We start from the raw sequence: 15,520 nt of genomic DNA, 5'->3' as shown, positions 1-15,520 counted from the left end.
GTACTCCTTAGAGTCCATGCACTGGGCATTTCCAAGGGAGAAACACCTCCCTTGCTAACTGTAAACTTGGTGCTCTTTCTTCCAAAGAACTCCTTGAGAAGTGTGTTGGCCACAGAAGGAAGCAGAAAAGGCTGAAGTGTCTTTAGAACTTTTTTCCAAATTCTTGTCAAGGCCATTGAACCAACTCTGTCTCTTCACTCTGACTGACTCCTGCAGGGCCCCACACTACTTTATTTTGCCTCTCTTCAAAGCCCTCTGTTAGCCGCCATTCCTCCATGAGTCCTCAGTTGTCAGTGTCCCACCCCCATTATAGGTCACTTGTCCCTGTGACCAGCCAAGTCCTCCTTTGGGACCAAAGTCAAATTCTCTCAACCTTTCCACACCAAGCCCCCAGACCTGTTACAGACCCTCCCTCTCACCGTTTGCTGAGAGCCTGTGTTCCTAAAATATCTCAGTTTCAGAACCCATTTAAACACCCCAGAAAAGACTATTCCTATGTAACAAAACCTCTCAAATTATGTTCTACTCAACACAACCATACCCCAATTTCAGATAACAGATGTTCCACGATTAACTTTATATAGCCAATCTAAATTTCCCTGGCTCCTCTAACCAACTCTCAGACTCCAACCAACAGCCTAGTTTTCCTGTCTATTGCCCATCCCAGAGGGCGGGATCTTCCCCCTTTCCCTGGTTTTGGGACTCCTCTTTCCAACTACCAGGACCATGAAACTAACACTTTAAAAGGTACATCCAAGGTTAAAAAAAAAAAATCTTTTCTAAACTCCTTAGCTTTACCTCTGCCCCTAGTCTATCTGTCTCAACAGATTTCAAATCCAGTAACTCTGGCCATTTCCTCTCTAGCCATCCTGGTCTAGTCTTACAGACTACGCTTTCCTATGGTACACAACTGAGACAGTCTGCTCTTCCTGGCCTTGACCAGCAACCCAGCTTCCTTGGGGAGGGGAGCCACTTGCCTGTCAGACTCAGCCCAATGGGCCTGCTGGGAGGGGAGCCAACTAGAGGGGCCTGGTAGAACATAAAGACTCCAACAGCCTTGTGCCAGACTGACAGCCGAGCACTTATTTCTCCTCTCTATTCTTAACAGCTGTGAACTTGTAATTAGCCTCCTTTACAGAGAGAGGCTGAGATAATAGGACTGAGGGAAAACCTAAGACTCATTGTCAGTAGAGAACTTCCTGCTCTGTTCTTTGAAGCCTCACTGGTGGGCTGTTTCCCTGTCTGTACCATGCCCGCCTCTGCACTCAACCTTGACCTCCGAGGCTTCTCCTCAGAGGCCCCATGTGATAGTTAACATTGTCAACTTGACAGAATTTAGAATTACCTTGTGCCAGAAGGGCCTCTGGGCATGCCCGCAGGGTGCTAGCTTATGTTCATAGGTGTAGAAAGACATTAATTTTGGGAAGGGCCATTCCCTGGGTGGGAGATCCTGAACTATATTAAAGAGAAAGCCATTAGTACTATCAGTGCATTGCTTTCTCCCTCCCCCCACCCCCGCCTTCTCCCCCACTTTTCTTTTTGGCCTTTCAAGACAGGGTTTCTCTGTGCAGCCCTGACTGCCTTGAAATACTGTAGACCAGCTCTGTAGACCAGGCTGGCCTTGAACTCAGAGATCTGCCTGCCTTTGTCTCCCGAGTGCTGGGATTAAAGGCATGCACTACCAACTGCCTGGCATTGCTCTCTGCTTCTTGACTATAGCCACAAAATGACCACCTCTCTCGACTTCCTTTATTGTGACTTCCCCTACCAGGAAGAACTGTAACTTGAACTAATCCAGAATAAAACCCGTTCTCAAATTGCTTCTGTCAAGAGTATTTTATCATAGCAACAGGCAAAGAAACTAAGACACTTGGAGCAGAAGCAAAGCTCTGGCTTACTGTTCCTGGCCCAATGATGGGTTCAGATTTGCAGGTGTTGGAACTGTCTTTATTGACACCCAAGTCACAGCTCCCCACAATAAAACTCCAGGGCAGCTAGAATCTCTTCAGCAAGCTGCAACTTCATGTCCTTTGATGAGGACAAATCCCATGATTTGTGTGGGTGGCTAAGTCTGGGAAAGAAACAGGCAGATAGATGGCTTTCTTCAGGTGACACATCACTTTAACTCCCCCGGTATGTGGTGTAGGACCATGGGCTCAGCAGCAGAGGCACGTGGAACTTCTGGGTCTCCTTGGTAATAGTGAAAACAACCTGTCAGAAGCAGAGAAGGCATTTGAAAACACTGAAGACGGCGAGTCCTTCCTGTAACAGCCCCTGGGCCTTCCAGACAGCAGGAGGTCAGGTGCCACATGGCTGCTACCTAGAAGTTTGAAAAGTGTCTCCTACAAGAGATGCTAATTAGTGGGCTTTGGGGGAAGTGATTTGACCCTGAGTGCTCTGATCTGACTGAATCGGCTGGTTAAACCTTTGATTAGCTGATCCATCATGTGATGATGTCATTAGCAGGTACTGAAACTTGGAGGTAGGTCCTGCTGGAGGAAGGTCCTGAGCAGAGCCCTAAGGAACCGTGTCTTTTCTTGTGTTCCTCTCTGGTGCTTGTCTACCATGAGGTGTCAGCTCTCCTCTTTCACATGCCCCCACTGCTGTAGTGAGTGCATGGTGCCAAGCAATCATGGATTGAAATAATGAGACCAAGTAAATAATTCTCCCTTAAGCTGCGTCGGGGCTGCAGAAGTTAACACACCCAGTGTTCCTGGGTCTGGGCTCAGATGAGAATCTGTCTACAAAGGAAGATGAGACACCCTCAGCCTAGCCTCTCCTTCCCACCCACCTGATCCAGGGGCATCTCCGTGTGTCATCATGAGGTATCATGGTGCCTCAGGTCCCTGGACACCTTCTGAGAGCACAAAAGAAGTGATTTCACTCACTTGCTACCACCCTGGGAGAGGTGGGGCCAGTCTGTCCCTGGGCTGGAGGAGGCCTGGTCAAAGTGAATCAGGGTCCAACTGCTTCACCCACCTATGGCACTCACCTCAACATATGGATAAAAGCTCTCTTGACCCCGCTCTTTCCAGTAGCGCTCCGTGTCGAAGGACAGCTTGTAGGTGCCTGGCTTCATCTGGCTTGGTGTCAGGAGCCCAGGACAACGACCGTCCAGGTTTGTGTAACTATGAAGGGACGAAGTGGAGAGAAGAGCTGAGAAACCCCCCTCCCTAGCTTTTCTGATCCGCATGCCAATATCTACAGATGATTCCCACAGTCTCACAGAAGGAGCGCAGATGGGATGGTGGGGGCGGGGAGGGGAGGAGGGGGCAGTTCCTAAGGGTATCACCATGCTGCCTATTTAGGAAATCATAAAGCAGAGAAGCAAAAGATAAAACCTCCCCAGGTTTGTAAAGGACTGAGCTAGGAGGAAGCAAGCCACACCCTGTTCTCACAGGCAGGTCAGAGGGAGGAGATGTATGAACCTGTCTCCCTTAAATAGAACCTGCTCTCAAGGCCACAAACCCACCAGCTTTGGCTGGCTAAACCTGGAACAGGCCCCCAACAAAGTATGTACCAGGGACATGCCAGAGCCTGAGGTTGAAAGATCCAGTACCGGACCTGAGTGGTGCCTTGGGTTTTACCTCAGTCCTATTATCTCAGCCTCTCTCTGTAAGGCTAATTACAAGTTCACAGCTGTTAAGAATAGAGGGGAGAAATAAGTGCTCGGCTGTCAGTCTGGCACAAGGCGACTGGAGTCTTTATGTTCTACCAGGCCGCTCTAGTTAGCTCCTCTTGCAGTAGGCCCATTGGGCTGAGTCTGACAGGCAAGAAGGACCCAACGAAGCTGTCTCAGACATTCCATGACATTGTCCCAGATATGCACATCTGGTGAAAAAAGCTATTTTGTTACCATCCCTGTTATCTCAGATGAGGAAAACGAGGCTCAGGGGTCAATAGGGCAATGGTCAGTCCTGCCTTTCAGCCCCCAGTGGTCACACAGACTCAGTCCTACTCAGTGTTGTCCTGGCCTTACTACTTCACCTCAGTACCACTGCCAAGGATCTTCCCCAGGTGCGAAGGCCACTGTGCTGCTGGAGCTGGTACTTAGGGATCCCAGCCCAGGAACTGTCTCCTACCTTGTCCTCAGCTCCATCCACTGCTGGCTGGGGGCCTCCAGGCGGGATAAACGGAGGCAGAGGCCTTGGGCAGGGAGCCCTGAGGCAGTGTCTAGTACGTGAGTAGTCAGGGGACTGCTCTCCGTAGCCATGTTGCCAGCCTGGGCAGAGAGAGTAAGCGTGAGCACCTTGGCGCCAGTATGTACAGGCCCAACGGTGTCTTCGATCCAGTTGTGAGGAAAGCAAACAAAGATCTCTACCGCCCAGAGGCAGGCTGAATTGCTGAGTTGCAGGATGGGGTGCCTAGTGCTAAACAAAGCTGACCTGTGCCCTTCTTCGACCTTGCCTGGGCACCACCTTCTCTCCCTTGTATAAGCCCTTCAGTTTCAGCGGGTCAGTGGCTTTAGTGTCCCAGAACCCAGCTCTCCCGTGACTCTGACTCCTAGGAACAACCCTGCTCCCAAGCTTCCACACCTGCCTCTGTCTCTGTTTCCTTAAATATCAGAAGCACAAGCCAACTCCTTACCTGCGGCCAGCCTAGGTGTTTTTGGAGCGTCATCAGTCGCGGGGCGGTCCTGGAACTCATGCCCTGCCCTGGAGCTCTGGTCTGTGCAACTCCCACGGGGCAGTCACCCTGCCAGCCTCAACAAGCTCTTTTGGTCAGCCTGGATCTGATCCACCCAAGGCTCCGCCCAGCTCCTGGGGCCACCATTTGAACACTTCTGGGAAAGCCACCTTTCCTTCCGCCAGATGAGCCCTGGCGGCAGCCTGCTCGGTTTTGGGGCCCGAGGGGTGTTGATTTAAAGGAAAAGAAAGGACCGGGTTGGGAGCATGCTGTGGGAAGAAGTGGAAGGGCCAGTTTGGGGAAGGAAGGTTGCTGAGGGGAGGGGTAGATTTGAGAGAGGCGGGGCCAGTGGGGCCTACTGCAAAGACTGGTGGGAAATTGGAGATTGGGAGATGGCTGGGTTAGGGAGAGGGAAATAGTTCAGTCAGTGGTTAAAGCACTGAAGGTGCTTAGAGCCATTTTGATTTGTATTCTTGGTGACTAAGGACGTTGAACATTTCTGGAAACAGTCCCTCAACAGAAGAATGGATAAAGAAAATGTGGTACATTTATACAACGGAAGACTAGTCAGCTATTAAAAACAACGGCATCATGAAATTTGCAGGCAAATGGATGGAACTAGAAAATGTCATCCTGACTGAGGTAACCCGGACCCAGAAAGACACACATGGTATGTACTCACAAGTGGATATTAGCCATAAAGTACAGAATAATCACGCTATAATCCACAGACCCAAAGAAACTAGGTAACAAGGAGGGATCAAGGGAAGATGGATGAATCTCACTCAGTAGGGGGAATAAAATAGACATTGGAGGTGGATAGAGGGAGGGAACTGGGTGGAATGGGGGTGGGGAGGTGAACAGGAGGGATGAAATTCGAGGAAGACCGAGGGAGAGAGAACTGAATGAGAGAACAGAAATTGGTGGCGGTGATGGGCTGCTCCAGGATGAGGCACCCCTCCCCACAGCATGCTCCTCCTGGGTTCCACTCTTTTCCTGTAAGTCAACACCCTTCATTTCCTCAAACTCAGCAGGTTTCCAGGGTGGATTTGACAGAAGGTGGCTTTCCCAGACCTGTTCAAATAGGGATAAGGGGAACTCCCAGGAATCTATGAGGTTGACCTTAGCTAAGACTCCTAGCAACAGGGATGTGGAACCTGATATGGCTGCCTCCTGTAACCAAACAAGACTTCCAATGGAAGGATGGGGACACCAACCCACCCACAAAACTTTCAACCCAAAATTTGTCCTGCCTACAAGATATGCAGGGATAAAGATGGAGCAGAAATTGAGGGAACGGCCAACCAATAAATTGTCCACCCTGAGACCCATCCCACGAGAGAGAGCCTACCCCTTAATGATATTCTGCTATGCTTGTAGACAGGAACCTAGCCAGCATGACTGTCTTCTGAGAAGCTTCACCCAGCAGCAGATGGAAACATATGCAGAGACCCACAGCCAAACATTAGGCAGAGCTTGGGGAATCTTGTGAAGGAAGGGGAGGAAGGACTGAAGGAGCCAGATAAGTCAAGGACACCACAAGAAAACCTACAGAATCAACTAACCTGGGGCCATAGGTGCTCACAGAGACTGAACTGCCCCCCAAAGAGCACACATGGCATGAACCTAGGCCATCTACATATACGGATGTGGAGCTTCATCTTCATGTTGGTCTCTGAACAGCTGGAGCAGGGACTGTCTCTGACTCCGCTGCCTGCCTTTGGATCCCCTTTCCCTAACTGGGTTGCCTTGTCTAGCCGCAACAGAAGATGCACCTACTCCGACTGCAACTTGATGTGCCAAGATGGGTTGCTCTCCACAGGAGGCCTCCCCTTCATTGAGGAGAAGGGGAGGAGAGACTGAGAGGAGAGGAGGGAGGGGAAGCCGTGATCCGGATGTAAAGTAAATAAATTCATTAATTAATTGGGGTGGGGGTGGGGCGAAGCACTGAGGAGGAGAGTTCAAATCCTGGAACCCAGGAATTGTAACAGTGGAAGCTGAGAACTGACTCCACAAAGTTGTCATTTGATTTCCATGCAAGAACTGTGACAACCTCCTACCCCACCCCCAGAGTCACACATATAATACAGGGTTAATTTTTGAAAAAAATTGAGGCATTAGTTGGCTCAGGTTAGCCTTCCTGCTGCTAACATTTGATAAGGCCACACTGAAGAAGGTAGGAAAGGTTCCAGCTTGACTGCTCAGGGGTCATGTGACCTTGCCTCAGTTTCCTCATGGGTACAGAGCTGGAAGCACTCCCAGTATGGTTGAGATTCCAAGCAAAGCTCTCTGACTCTTCAAGACTCTCTGCCCATTCTTCATTTTGGTACAGTTGGGTGGGAGGGCAAGGCTGTCTGAACCCTGTGACTTTACCCTAACTCCTCTGTGTTAGGGTTCTACACTACATAGAATACATTCCCAAGGTATCATGTGATCTATAAAAAACAAAAGTGAGCTGCTGAGATGATTCAGCAGGTAGGCTTTTTCTGGCAGGCCTGATTGCTGGAGTTTGATCCCAGGATCCTACAAAGTGGCAGAAAAGAACTGACTACCCTGAGTTGTCATTTTTATCTCCCTGATCACTGCTGTCCAGAGAAGAAGCTGAGAGGCTATCCTTAGAGTATTCCTTAGAAGAGTCAATGACCACCTTAGACATGACAGGCTAAACTGAGGTAGGGTGTAGAGTTGGCGATTGATCACACTCAGCACACTTTTCTTTGAAGGAACGCAGTTTGATTTTTCTGGGGCCAGCGAAACACTCCGTGGGGCCATCAGGAAATTCAATGGGGCTGATGGTTCACTCCCTGGGGCCAGCGGTAAACCCTTAGGGGCCAGGGAAAGGGGGGAGGGAAAAGTCACACACACACAAGCACACATGCATGCACACTTGGTGGCTGACTCATGCTCCAACAAACTCCAACAACTTTACATACGTACACATATATACATTTGGTGGGTGAAGCAAAGCTCGGACATTTTACACATATCCACACATACACATTTGATGGATGCAGCAATGCACTAACAACTTTATTTTTTCTCCCACAGTTTATAGATCCCAGCAAAATCTTTCAGGCAGTTCAAAAATCACAATGTGGTTACATTCTATTTTTCTTCAAGTGGACGATTACAATGAGTATACATAAGAAAAAATATGTTCCCCAAATACACTCACATGATCAAATGTTTTACTTATTATGGATAAAAAACCCAAATTATTCTCAAGAACTCAACACATTTGTAACTAAGCAATTTGTTATAGATTAATAAAGTATAAACAAGCAAGGTAATTTTCTCAGTTTCTTCTATTGGCAGGTTGCAATTTGTAGTTACAAAGAAAATATCAATTCTTTTATTATTTATCTTAAAAAGTAATTTTATAAAAAAGCTTAAAAGAATCACAAGTCTAAATTTTTATATAACAAACAATCAGCCATTTCTACTTTAAATCCTCAGGGTGCACATTGACTCATTAACAACTTTTATTAAATCATATCAGGAAGCTGAGGGTAAAATGGGTACAAGAAGTTAGTCATCACCTTGATCGCCAGCCCAGCTTTAGCAAGAGAGGCAGGTCAGGTAGTACTAGTTGGGCTGCCATTGTTCTTGTTCCCTGACCTCAAAAAAAAAAAAAAAAAAAAAAAAAAAAAAAAAAAAAAAAAAATTCCTAGCTCAGCTATTAAGAGTGAGGATTTCTAATTGTTCCTTAAGATTAGGAATCATTTTCTATTTGCTTTCTATGTCAAAGCCACTAGCAAAACATCTTAACCTAACTTTACTGGCAATCTGCTTCTCCAAATTCTTTCCAGGGGTGGTGGATGAGTCATTGATCTGCTCCAGTAGTAACGTTTGAAAAAGATCAATCACTATTCTGAGTACCAATAATGTCCTCAGGGCATGTAGTTCTTGGGGCTCTGCCTCTCCGAGCCACACCCAGCATGGTGGTGCTAAATGGTGGGCCACATTTCATGAGTTCTAAAGCTTCTTTTGTTGTTCCTTTTGCAGGGATCCCAACATAGAAGGGTGAAGAGAAAGTTGGAAGTGGTGGCCACTACCCACGTGGCCTTTGTGGACTGTGACCTTTAGTTTTCCCTCTTGACCTTTTGTACTCTTGGCACTTTTTCTTTTAGATTCACTTATTTCTTATTTTATGTGTATGGGTCATTTTGCCTTCATGTTATGTCTGTGTGCCACATGTTTACAGAAGCCAGAGGAGGGTGATTGATCCTCTGGAACTGGAGTCACAGACTAGTGTTAGCTGCCATGTGGGTGCTGGAAACCAAACCCAGGTTCTCTGCAAAAGCCAGTGTTCTTAACTCCAGAGCCATTTCTCTAGCCCCTGTTGGCACTTTTTCAATATGGAACCAGATCACTTCCTGTAAAGTCTTAAATGTAAGTAAACTACCACACAGCAGTTAACTCCTTTTGAAAGTTCTCTTTAAACTCTAAAAGAGGCCTAATGCTGTCTACTTGGAGGAAGGACCAGATGGTGTAGAATGGGGGTGTGGAAGGGTTGCAGAACACCACAGCTGTCCTGGACCTCCTGGTACCTGGCCCTTTTAAAGAACCAACCAGGTTTATCACACTGAGACTTCCCAATACTTCCCCAAAGAAGGCCGTGTATATCAGGGCCCTGTGGTGCCTGTAGGCGAATTTGAAAGAGTCCTCATTATTTATTTACACAGCAGACCCACAGTTCTGTGCATGCTAAGCAGAGGCTCTACCACTGAGCTTCACTCCCAACTCTGAGGCCTTACTTTTAAGGGAATTAGCTATCAACATTTGTTATAATAAACACTTGGCCTATCTTTAGATGCAAACAAAGAATAATAAAGTGTGAAAATTTTTGAAAAAAATTGAAAAACATTCAAAATTATAAAGGCATCTACAGCATAGATATAACATGTCTAGTTACAGCATTCTGTCAGATATAGGTCTTATAAACAGAAAGAAATACTTGGAGTTGGCAATTCTTCTCCCATAGCGTATTGTGGTTTAGTTACTGATCAAAGGGCTAGGAAGGCAACACGTGCCTAACAAGAGCAAGGTCTGGAAAAACCTCAAAACACAAACAAAAAAGTAAGATACACATGCCTGGATCTTTTCCATTTTTCCAAATTGAAACCACCAAATAGAAGCTTGTTATTAGGGAAAATTTTCAAACATACAAAACCAGAAGCAGTACTGCAATGAGCATTGAGTTAACATTACTTCGTATCTGTCTATGTAACTCTCAGTATTGGTTTTCTACTACTGCAGAACAAGTTTCTCTATACTTTGCCATAACACAGTATATGTCTGTCTGCATTTCAGGAAGCCAGGAGCCCAGCTTGGCTAGATCTCTGTTCCAGGGCCTCACCAAGACACATTCTCATACAGAGACTTCCAGGGAAGATCTGCTTCCAAGCTTGCTCAGTTGTTGCAGGAATCTTTCTGGGTAAGCACGGGTTGTTCATGGCAGGGAGCCAGTGTTTTAGTTATTTCTTCAGGTCATTTTGTTCCAGGTAGGAAGTGAAATCATGCTTGGCAAATAGGTAGTATAAATAGTGCTTTAAGTAAACATCACACAATTTAATAAACAGTATCTATACTTTGATATTTTCTACCTTATTCTACTTCTCAGTTTGTTGGCAGGATTCATTTCCTTGTGGGTGTCAGATGGAGGCTTCTATTTTCTGGTTGGCTGATGGCTGGAGAGTGTCCTTGGCTCTTGCCCATGGCTCCCTTCACAGGCTGTTGATGATACTGGTGCTTGATTCTCCTGGCAGGAAGATCTTTGGCTTCAGATAAGAGAATTTATATAACATCACCACAGAAGTAACATCATGCCGTCTGTGCTGTGTTCTCTTGGTTAGAAGCACACCCACTCTCAAGGAAGAGATTATGCAAGGGCTTGGCTCACTGGTGTCACCACACTGTCTACTTATCCATCCTCTTCCCAGCCACACCCCCTTTCACCATCCATCCCTTGACTACTTATGACAACAGGTGGATTATTAACACTTAAACATGGCCAATGTTGGGACTCTGCTCCTCAACATCCACATGCATTTCCCAAAGGACCTCTTCATATTCTATTATAGTAGCATTTCCTCACATGGGAAACTGGACAGCAATTTCCAATATATCACTGATGTCTCTTAAATAGATATCCCATCATTTAAAATTTTTTTGTCAGTATTTGTTTTTACTTCTTAAAATTTTGATACATTTTCCTTCCTTTTCTCTCTCTCCAACTCCCATACACTTCTCCCAACTCTCCAGATTCATGGCTTCTTCCATTAATTGTTATTGCATGCACAAATGTATATACACATATATTTCTAAGTGTAACATGCTCAGTCTGTTTAATGTTACTTGTATATATGTTTCCAGGGCTCACCATTTGGCTCTGAGCAACCAGTTGGCATGTTATTCCCTGGGGAAGACCACCTCTCCCACTTCTAGCTTTCCTCAGTTGCCTATAGTGATTTGTGTAGGGTTGAGGTGGGTAGAGGGAGGGATCTGGGTGAGAGAGCAGGTGAGGAGGGGAATGGGGATAGTGATCAGGTGTGGGAACGGGGTGGAAGAGGTCTGGGAGTGAGTATGGGAACCATAAACGCTGTTTTAAAGTCGTTCTCTGTGCTTCAGCTATGTTGAAATATTCAGGGCCTGCTGAGGTGGGATAGCTGGCCTTTAGTGGTGACATATTGCCATGGTTGTTGTTGATTGTGTTCTTTTGCTGGGTTTGGGATGAATAAAGATCTAGGTGCTGATCTCTGGATTTATCTTTTTGAGTGGGTGTTTTGTTCCTTGGTTTCTGTTTCCTCTCTGGAATTATCTAGTTTATGTTAATTGAGGTGGAGGATGCATTCGGAATGTGGTGGCACCATCCCATAGGCTGGTGTCCTGGAGTGACTAAGAAGGAGAAAGTGAGCTGAGCACGAGTGTGCATCCCTCTCTGCTTCCCAACAGCAGATGCAGCATAGCCAGCAGCCTAGATTTTAAGATTTAATTTTAAATTTTTAATTCTGTGTGTTTGTGGATTTGTGCATGTGATTGTAGTGATTGTGGAAACCAGAAGTGGACATCAGATTCCCAGGAGCTGGAGGTGTGCAGGTTGTGAGCTGCCTACTGTGTGTGCCAGGAACTGAACTAAAGTCCCCTTCAAGAACCATGCATGCTCTTGAGCATTGAGCCACATATCTGTCCAGCCCCAAGCATATAGTTTTATCATGTTCTTAGTATTTTAGTATAAAAATCTTATTTTATTATATAACTTTTTTATTATGCCAAGGCTTTTTTTTCGTAATCTTTCTTTTCCAAAATGTATTTTTACACTTAAGACCTTTCACTTTTTCTTTCTTTTTTTAAAACAGGATTTCACTGTATAACTGTGGCTGCCTGGAACTCACTATGTAGACCAGGCCTACCTCTGCCTCCCAAGTGCTGGGATAAAAGGCATTGCCACCATGCCCAGCCCAAATGCTTTATTTATTTTTTCTATTATTTATTGTCTCCTTTTTGTGTTGTTTTGACTTGCTTTAATTTTTGTTTTGTGGGCTTTTTTTTTTTTTTAGGCAGCTTCTCACTATGTAGCCTTGCCTAGCTTGGCACTCTCTATGTAGACCAGGCTGGCCTTGAACTCATAGAGATCCTCCTGCCTTTACCTCTCAAGATGAGATTAAAAGTGAGTGCCACAATGCCTAGCCTAATTTTGAAAAAGTACTTTAAGAAATCTTTAAATTAGACAAAAAATTTATTTCCAAATAAAAAAGAACCTTAATTAGGGCTTTGTGTGCTGATACATGCCTTTAATTTCAACCAGAGGCAGGCAGTCTCTGGGAATTGAAGGCTAGCTAAGCTATATAGACCCTAGTTCAAAAAAACCACCTAACCAACCAACCTAATTATTTTGATGAATAATTAAGGCCACTGTCACAATCAGTTCTAACTCTCTTCATCTTTGACTGAATTAGAAATTCTGTCAATATTAATGGTTAATATATTATTTCTTTTTCTTCTAGGACCTGATGACATTTGATGATTTGGCCATTAATTTTTCTCCAGAAGAGTGGGAATATCTGGACTCTGGCCAGTGGAACTTATCCAGGGATGTAATGGTGGAGAATTACAGAAACCTGCTGTGTGTGTGTGGGTGAGGACAGCTTCCCTCAGAGGCATACCACCAACACTAGTTAACAACTTCCTTTGGGGAGAATTTCTTGCATATCTTTAGACTACATGAGTGAATTCCAGATCCCTCCCTGCCTCTCAGGAAGAAATGAGGTATTTGTTGGTATCAATAAAATATTCATGATGTGCTTATAACCCACTCTATTTCTTGGGATAATACACACCATTCATTTGCGGTTGTTATAGGAACTCACTGGTTTAAAATACTGTGGCATACATCCAAAAACACACTGTCTTCCCTCTCCTTTTGATTTGCTAGTAGCTGGAAGTAGATTCCAGGATTTGCAAACTGGAATTCTTCTGTAAGTATTAGACCAGGTCTGAAGAATCAACATTTGGAGAAGCTGATTTCTAGAGTCTTGTTATATCTTTTTAAAAAATAAATATTTATTTTATGTGTATGAACGTGTGTCTGGTCAGTGTCTGTGTGCCCATATGTACAGGAACCCGTGGAGGTCAGACAAGGCATTGGATCTCCTGGCACTGGAGTTAGATGTGGTTATGAGCTTCCATGTGGATGCTGGGAACCGAACCCAGGTCTGCTGTAAGAACAGTAAGCACTCTTAACTGCCTAGCCATCTCTCTAGCCCCGTTTAATCATTTTTGTATTAATCACACAACTGGAATAGAGATGTCATTACTTACTTTGAGAATCCCAAGAATTGTATTCTGTTTTACCACAAACAAGGCTTGCTATGTGTAAGCCATACATGGTCACCTTTGTAGAGTAAAGGAAAGAGCCTTGGAATGTTAAGATACACGGGACAGTAGCTGTATGCCCAGGTGACCTGGACCAGCAGGTCCTTCTTCAGTGACAGGTTCCTGAGAGAGAATGGACCAGGGAATGAGAGGATAGAGAGGAGAGAAACCTGGGGCCAGGAGGTCTTCTATAAGCTGTCTTATACCAGGCAGGTTTATTAAGAAGTACAGCATCTTATGTACTTTTTGTAGGGGAGAAATGGGCCACGGTCAGCAGAGAGCTAAATCCAATGTTGACAAAGAGAACACAGGATACATCAAACACTGATAACCACAGCCCTTAAGGGGAAAAAGCCAGGTTTCCAGGAGCTGAAACCTTGACTTCAGCCTCAGACAGTACTTTGCCAAGTTTGTTCCTGGACAGAGACACAGACCTACCATTCTCTTTGTCCTTTCATCAGGGCCTCTGAGTCAGTCTGGGTCTCAACACCCAGGTAGGTAGAATTAATGAAGCAGGTGAGAGATGCAAGCTAAAGAGGAGGCTGGACTTCCGGTTCCGTTTGAGAGACTTTCTTTTTTTTTTTGATCAAGGCCTGTAGTTTAATAATTTGCTTTCACATATAAAGGGGAAGCTCCACCCCCCACAGTCCAGGGGCTGGGTAAGGAGATAGCAGTCAGCAAGGTGTCAAGGCTAGCTCAGCAGGCAGTCCATTCTTAGCTCAGGTAGCAGGCTCTAAGGCGCCAAGGCTGGTAATGCAATGCATCTCAGGTCCTACTGTTGCTTGGTCTATTGTGGTAAATGACTTTGCAGGCCTGTTCAGGCCTGGGGGAAGGGCACAGTTCCCCCCTTAATTTTTTAAGATGGCAGTGCCAATATCTGGACGGGGCACAATATTTCATCCCGTTTAGGGTCTAGAGTGGCCGGGCGACCGTGCCTGGCTTAGGTTGGCGTTTATATTACTCCTATATTACCCGTCATTGAGGAAATCATACATAGCATATTGATGTATGCCTCTGTCTTAGGTTTATAGGAGCTAAAAATTACTCCTATCATTGAGAGACTTTCAATGGCAACAGTGTTTCAGAGTTTCAGAGGCCTTGCTTCAGTTTTCCTGCTTTTACAGAAGGGCTTCTCTGTATCATGCTTTGAAACCTCTTTAAGTCTCCTTCTTTCTATCTAGTGGTCATTCTACATATTCATCAAACTTTATCTCTGTGTTAAACTATCTAGATTACTATAGTAATATGTTTTATAATGGTGATGGGATATAATTATAACAGAGCAGGATGGTGCTATTATTGTGATATTATTGTGTTCTTCAGGGATTTTTGAGATTGCATATGGGTTTTACAATGGCCTTTTCTAGGCCATTTCACTTTTTTTTTCTGTAAAAAAAAGTGATACTGGGATTTTGATAGCTGTTGCATAGACTCTCTAGATCAATTTTGGTAGTATACATATTTTATTAAAGTTTTCCAGTTTTGGAGCAAGACCATTTTCTATTTAATTGCCTCAAATTTGTTGATTTTCTGATTTTTTCTTTCATGATTGATTTCTTGTCTTTATTTTTTATTTATTTTTTAGTTTTTATTTGGTGGTTAGAAAAGAATTTCAGCATGTTAATATCCATCCAGGCCATTTTGTGCACAGCAGTTGGTATATCTGGGATACTTCTGATTGGTTATATATTTTGAAGGGCCTCTTGTTTCCTGGCTTCCATGCTATCTGACTTTATTTCTGCTACAAATGAGAAATTGAATCCGATTATTAACATGTTGTTTTTCTTTTTTTCAGTTCAATCAGTGTCTGTTGCCTATATTTAGAGTGTATGACATGACAGAGTGTATATGTGTGTATATGTATTATATACACAACATCCTAGAAAATGATCCTTTTTATTATTTATAGTTTGTTTTAATTTTAGTTGTAGCTTAATTTAGTTTAATTTTATTTAAACAGGGTCTTATACTGTAGCCTGGGTTTCCTTGGAACAACTTGTGACAACTATTTTACTTCAGT

At 44.6% G+C, this 15,520-nt stretch overlaps 1 protein-coding gene and 1 long non-coding RNA gene across 3 annotated transcripts; one reads left to right on the top strand and one right to left on the bottom strand.

The window, feature by feature from the left end:
- Positions 1 to 1,925: 1,925 nt before the first annotated feature.
- LOC117718015 (5-hydroxyisourate hydrolase) lies at positions 1,926 to 4,854 on the bottom strand. 2 transcript variants are annotated; one of them, XM_034515518.2, is made up of 5 exons: positions 4,588 to 4,854; positions 4,083 to 4,222; positions 2,993 to 3,128; positions 2,792 to 2,857; positions 1,926 to 2,211 (listed from the first exon to the last, which is right to left on the bottom strand). In XM_034515518.2, the coding sequence occupies exons 1-4, from the start codon at positions 4,645 to 4,647 to the stop codon at positions 2,819 to 2,821; spliced, it is 375 nt and encodes a 124-aa protein (XP_034371409.1). In that variant the 5' UTR covers positions 4,648 to 4,854; the 3' UTR covers positions 1,926 to 2,211; positions 2,792 to 2,818. The 2 variants fall into 2 exon arrangements, with proteins under 2 accessions (XP_034371409.1, XP_034371402.1); XM_034515511.2 differs by lacking the exon at positions 2,792 to 2,857 and having other exon boundaries at positions 4,588 to 4,834.
- An 84-nt stretch (positions 4,855 to 4,938) lies between these two features.
- Positions 4,939 to 13,202, top strand: LOC143434454 (uncharacterized). The gene is made up of 5 exons (XR_013103931.1): positions 4,939 to 5,296; positions 6,007 to 6,528; positions 8,632 to 9,018; positions 9,940 to 10,063; positions 12,633 to 13,202. It is a non-coding gene; the product is annotated as an uncharacterized LOC143434454 (long non-coding RNA).
- The last annotated feature ends 2,318 nt before the right edge of the window (positions 13,203 to 15,520 follow it).

Source organism: Arvicanthis niloticus, chromosome 1 (genome assembly GCF_011762505.2).
Source record: "Arvicanthis niloticus isolate mArvNil1 chromosome 1, mArvNil1.pat.X, whole genome shotgun sequence".
NCBI lineage: Eukaryota > Metazoa > Chordata > Mammalia > Rodentia > Muridae > Arvicanthis > Arvicanthis niloticus.
Note: the sequence above shows the minus strand (reverse complement) of the source record. Positions and strands in the feature narration are given on the sequence as shown.

Coding starts and splice junctions, on each gene's coding strand:
- LOC117718015 (XM_034515511.2), bottom strand. CDS start 4,647: ATGAGTTCCAGGACCGCCCCGCGACTGATGACGCTCCAAAAACACCTA. Junction 4,223..4,587: donor AACACCTAGGCTGGCCGCAG/GTAAGGAGTTGG, acceptor CTCTCTGCCCAG/GCTGGCAACATGGCTACGGA. Junction 2,212..2,992: donor GCTTTTATCCATATGTTGAG/GTGAGTGCCATA, acceptor TGCTTCTGACAG/GTTGTTTTCACTATTACCAA.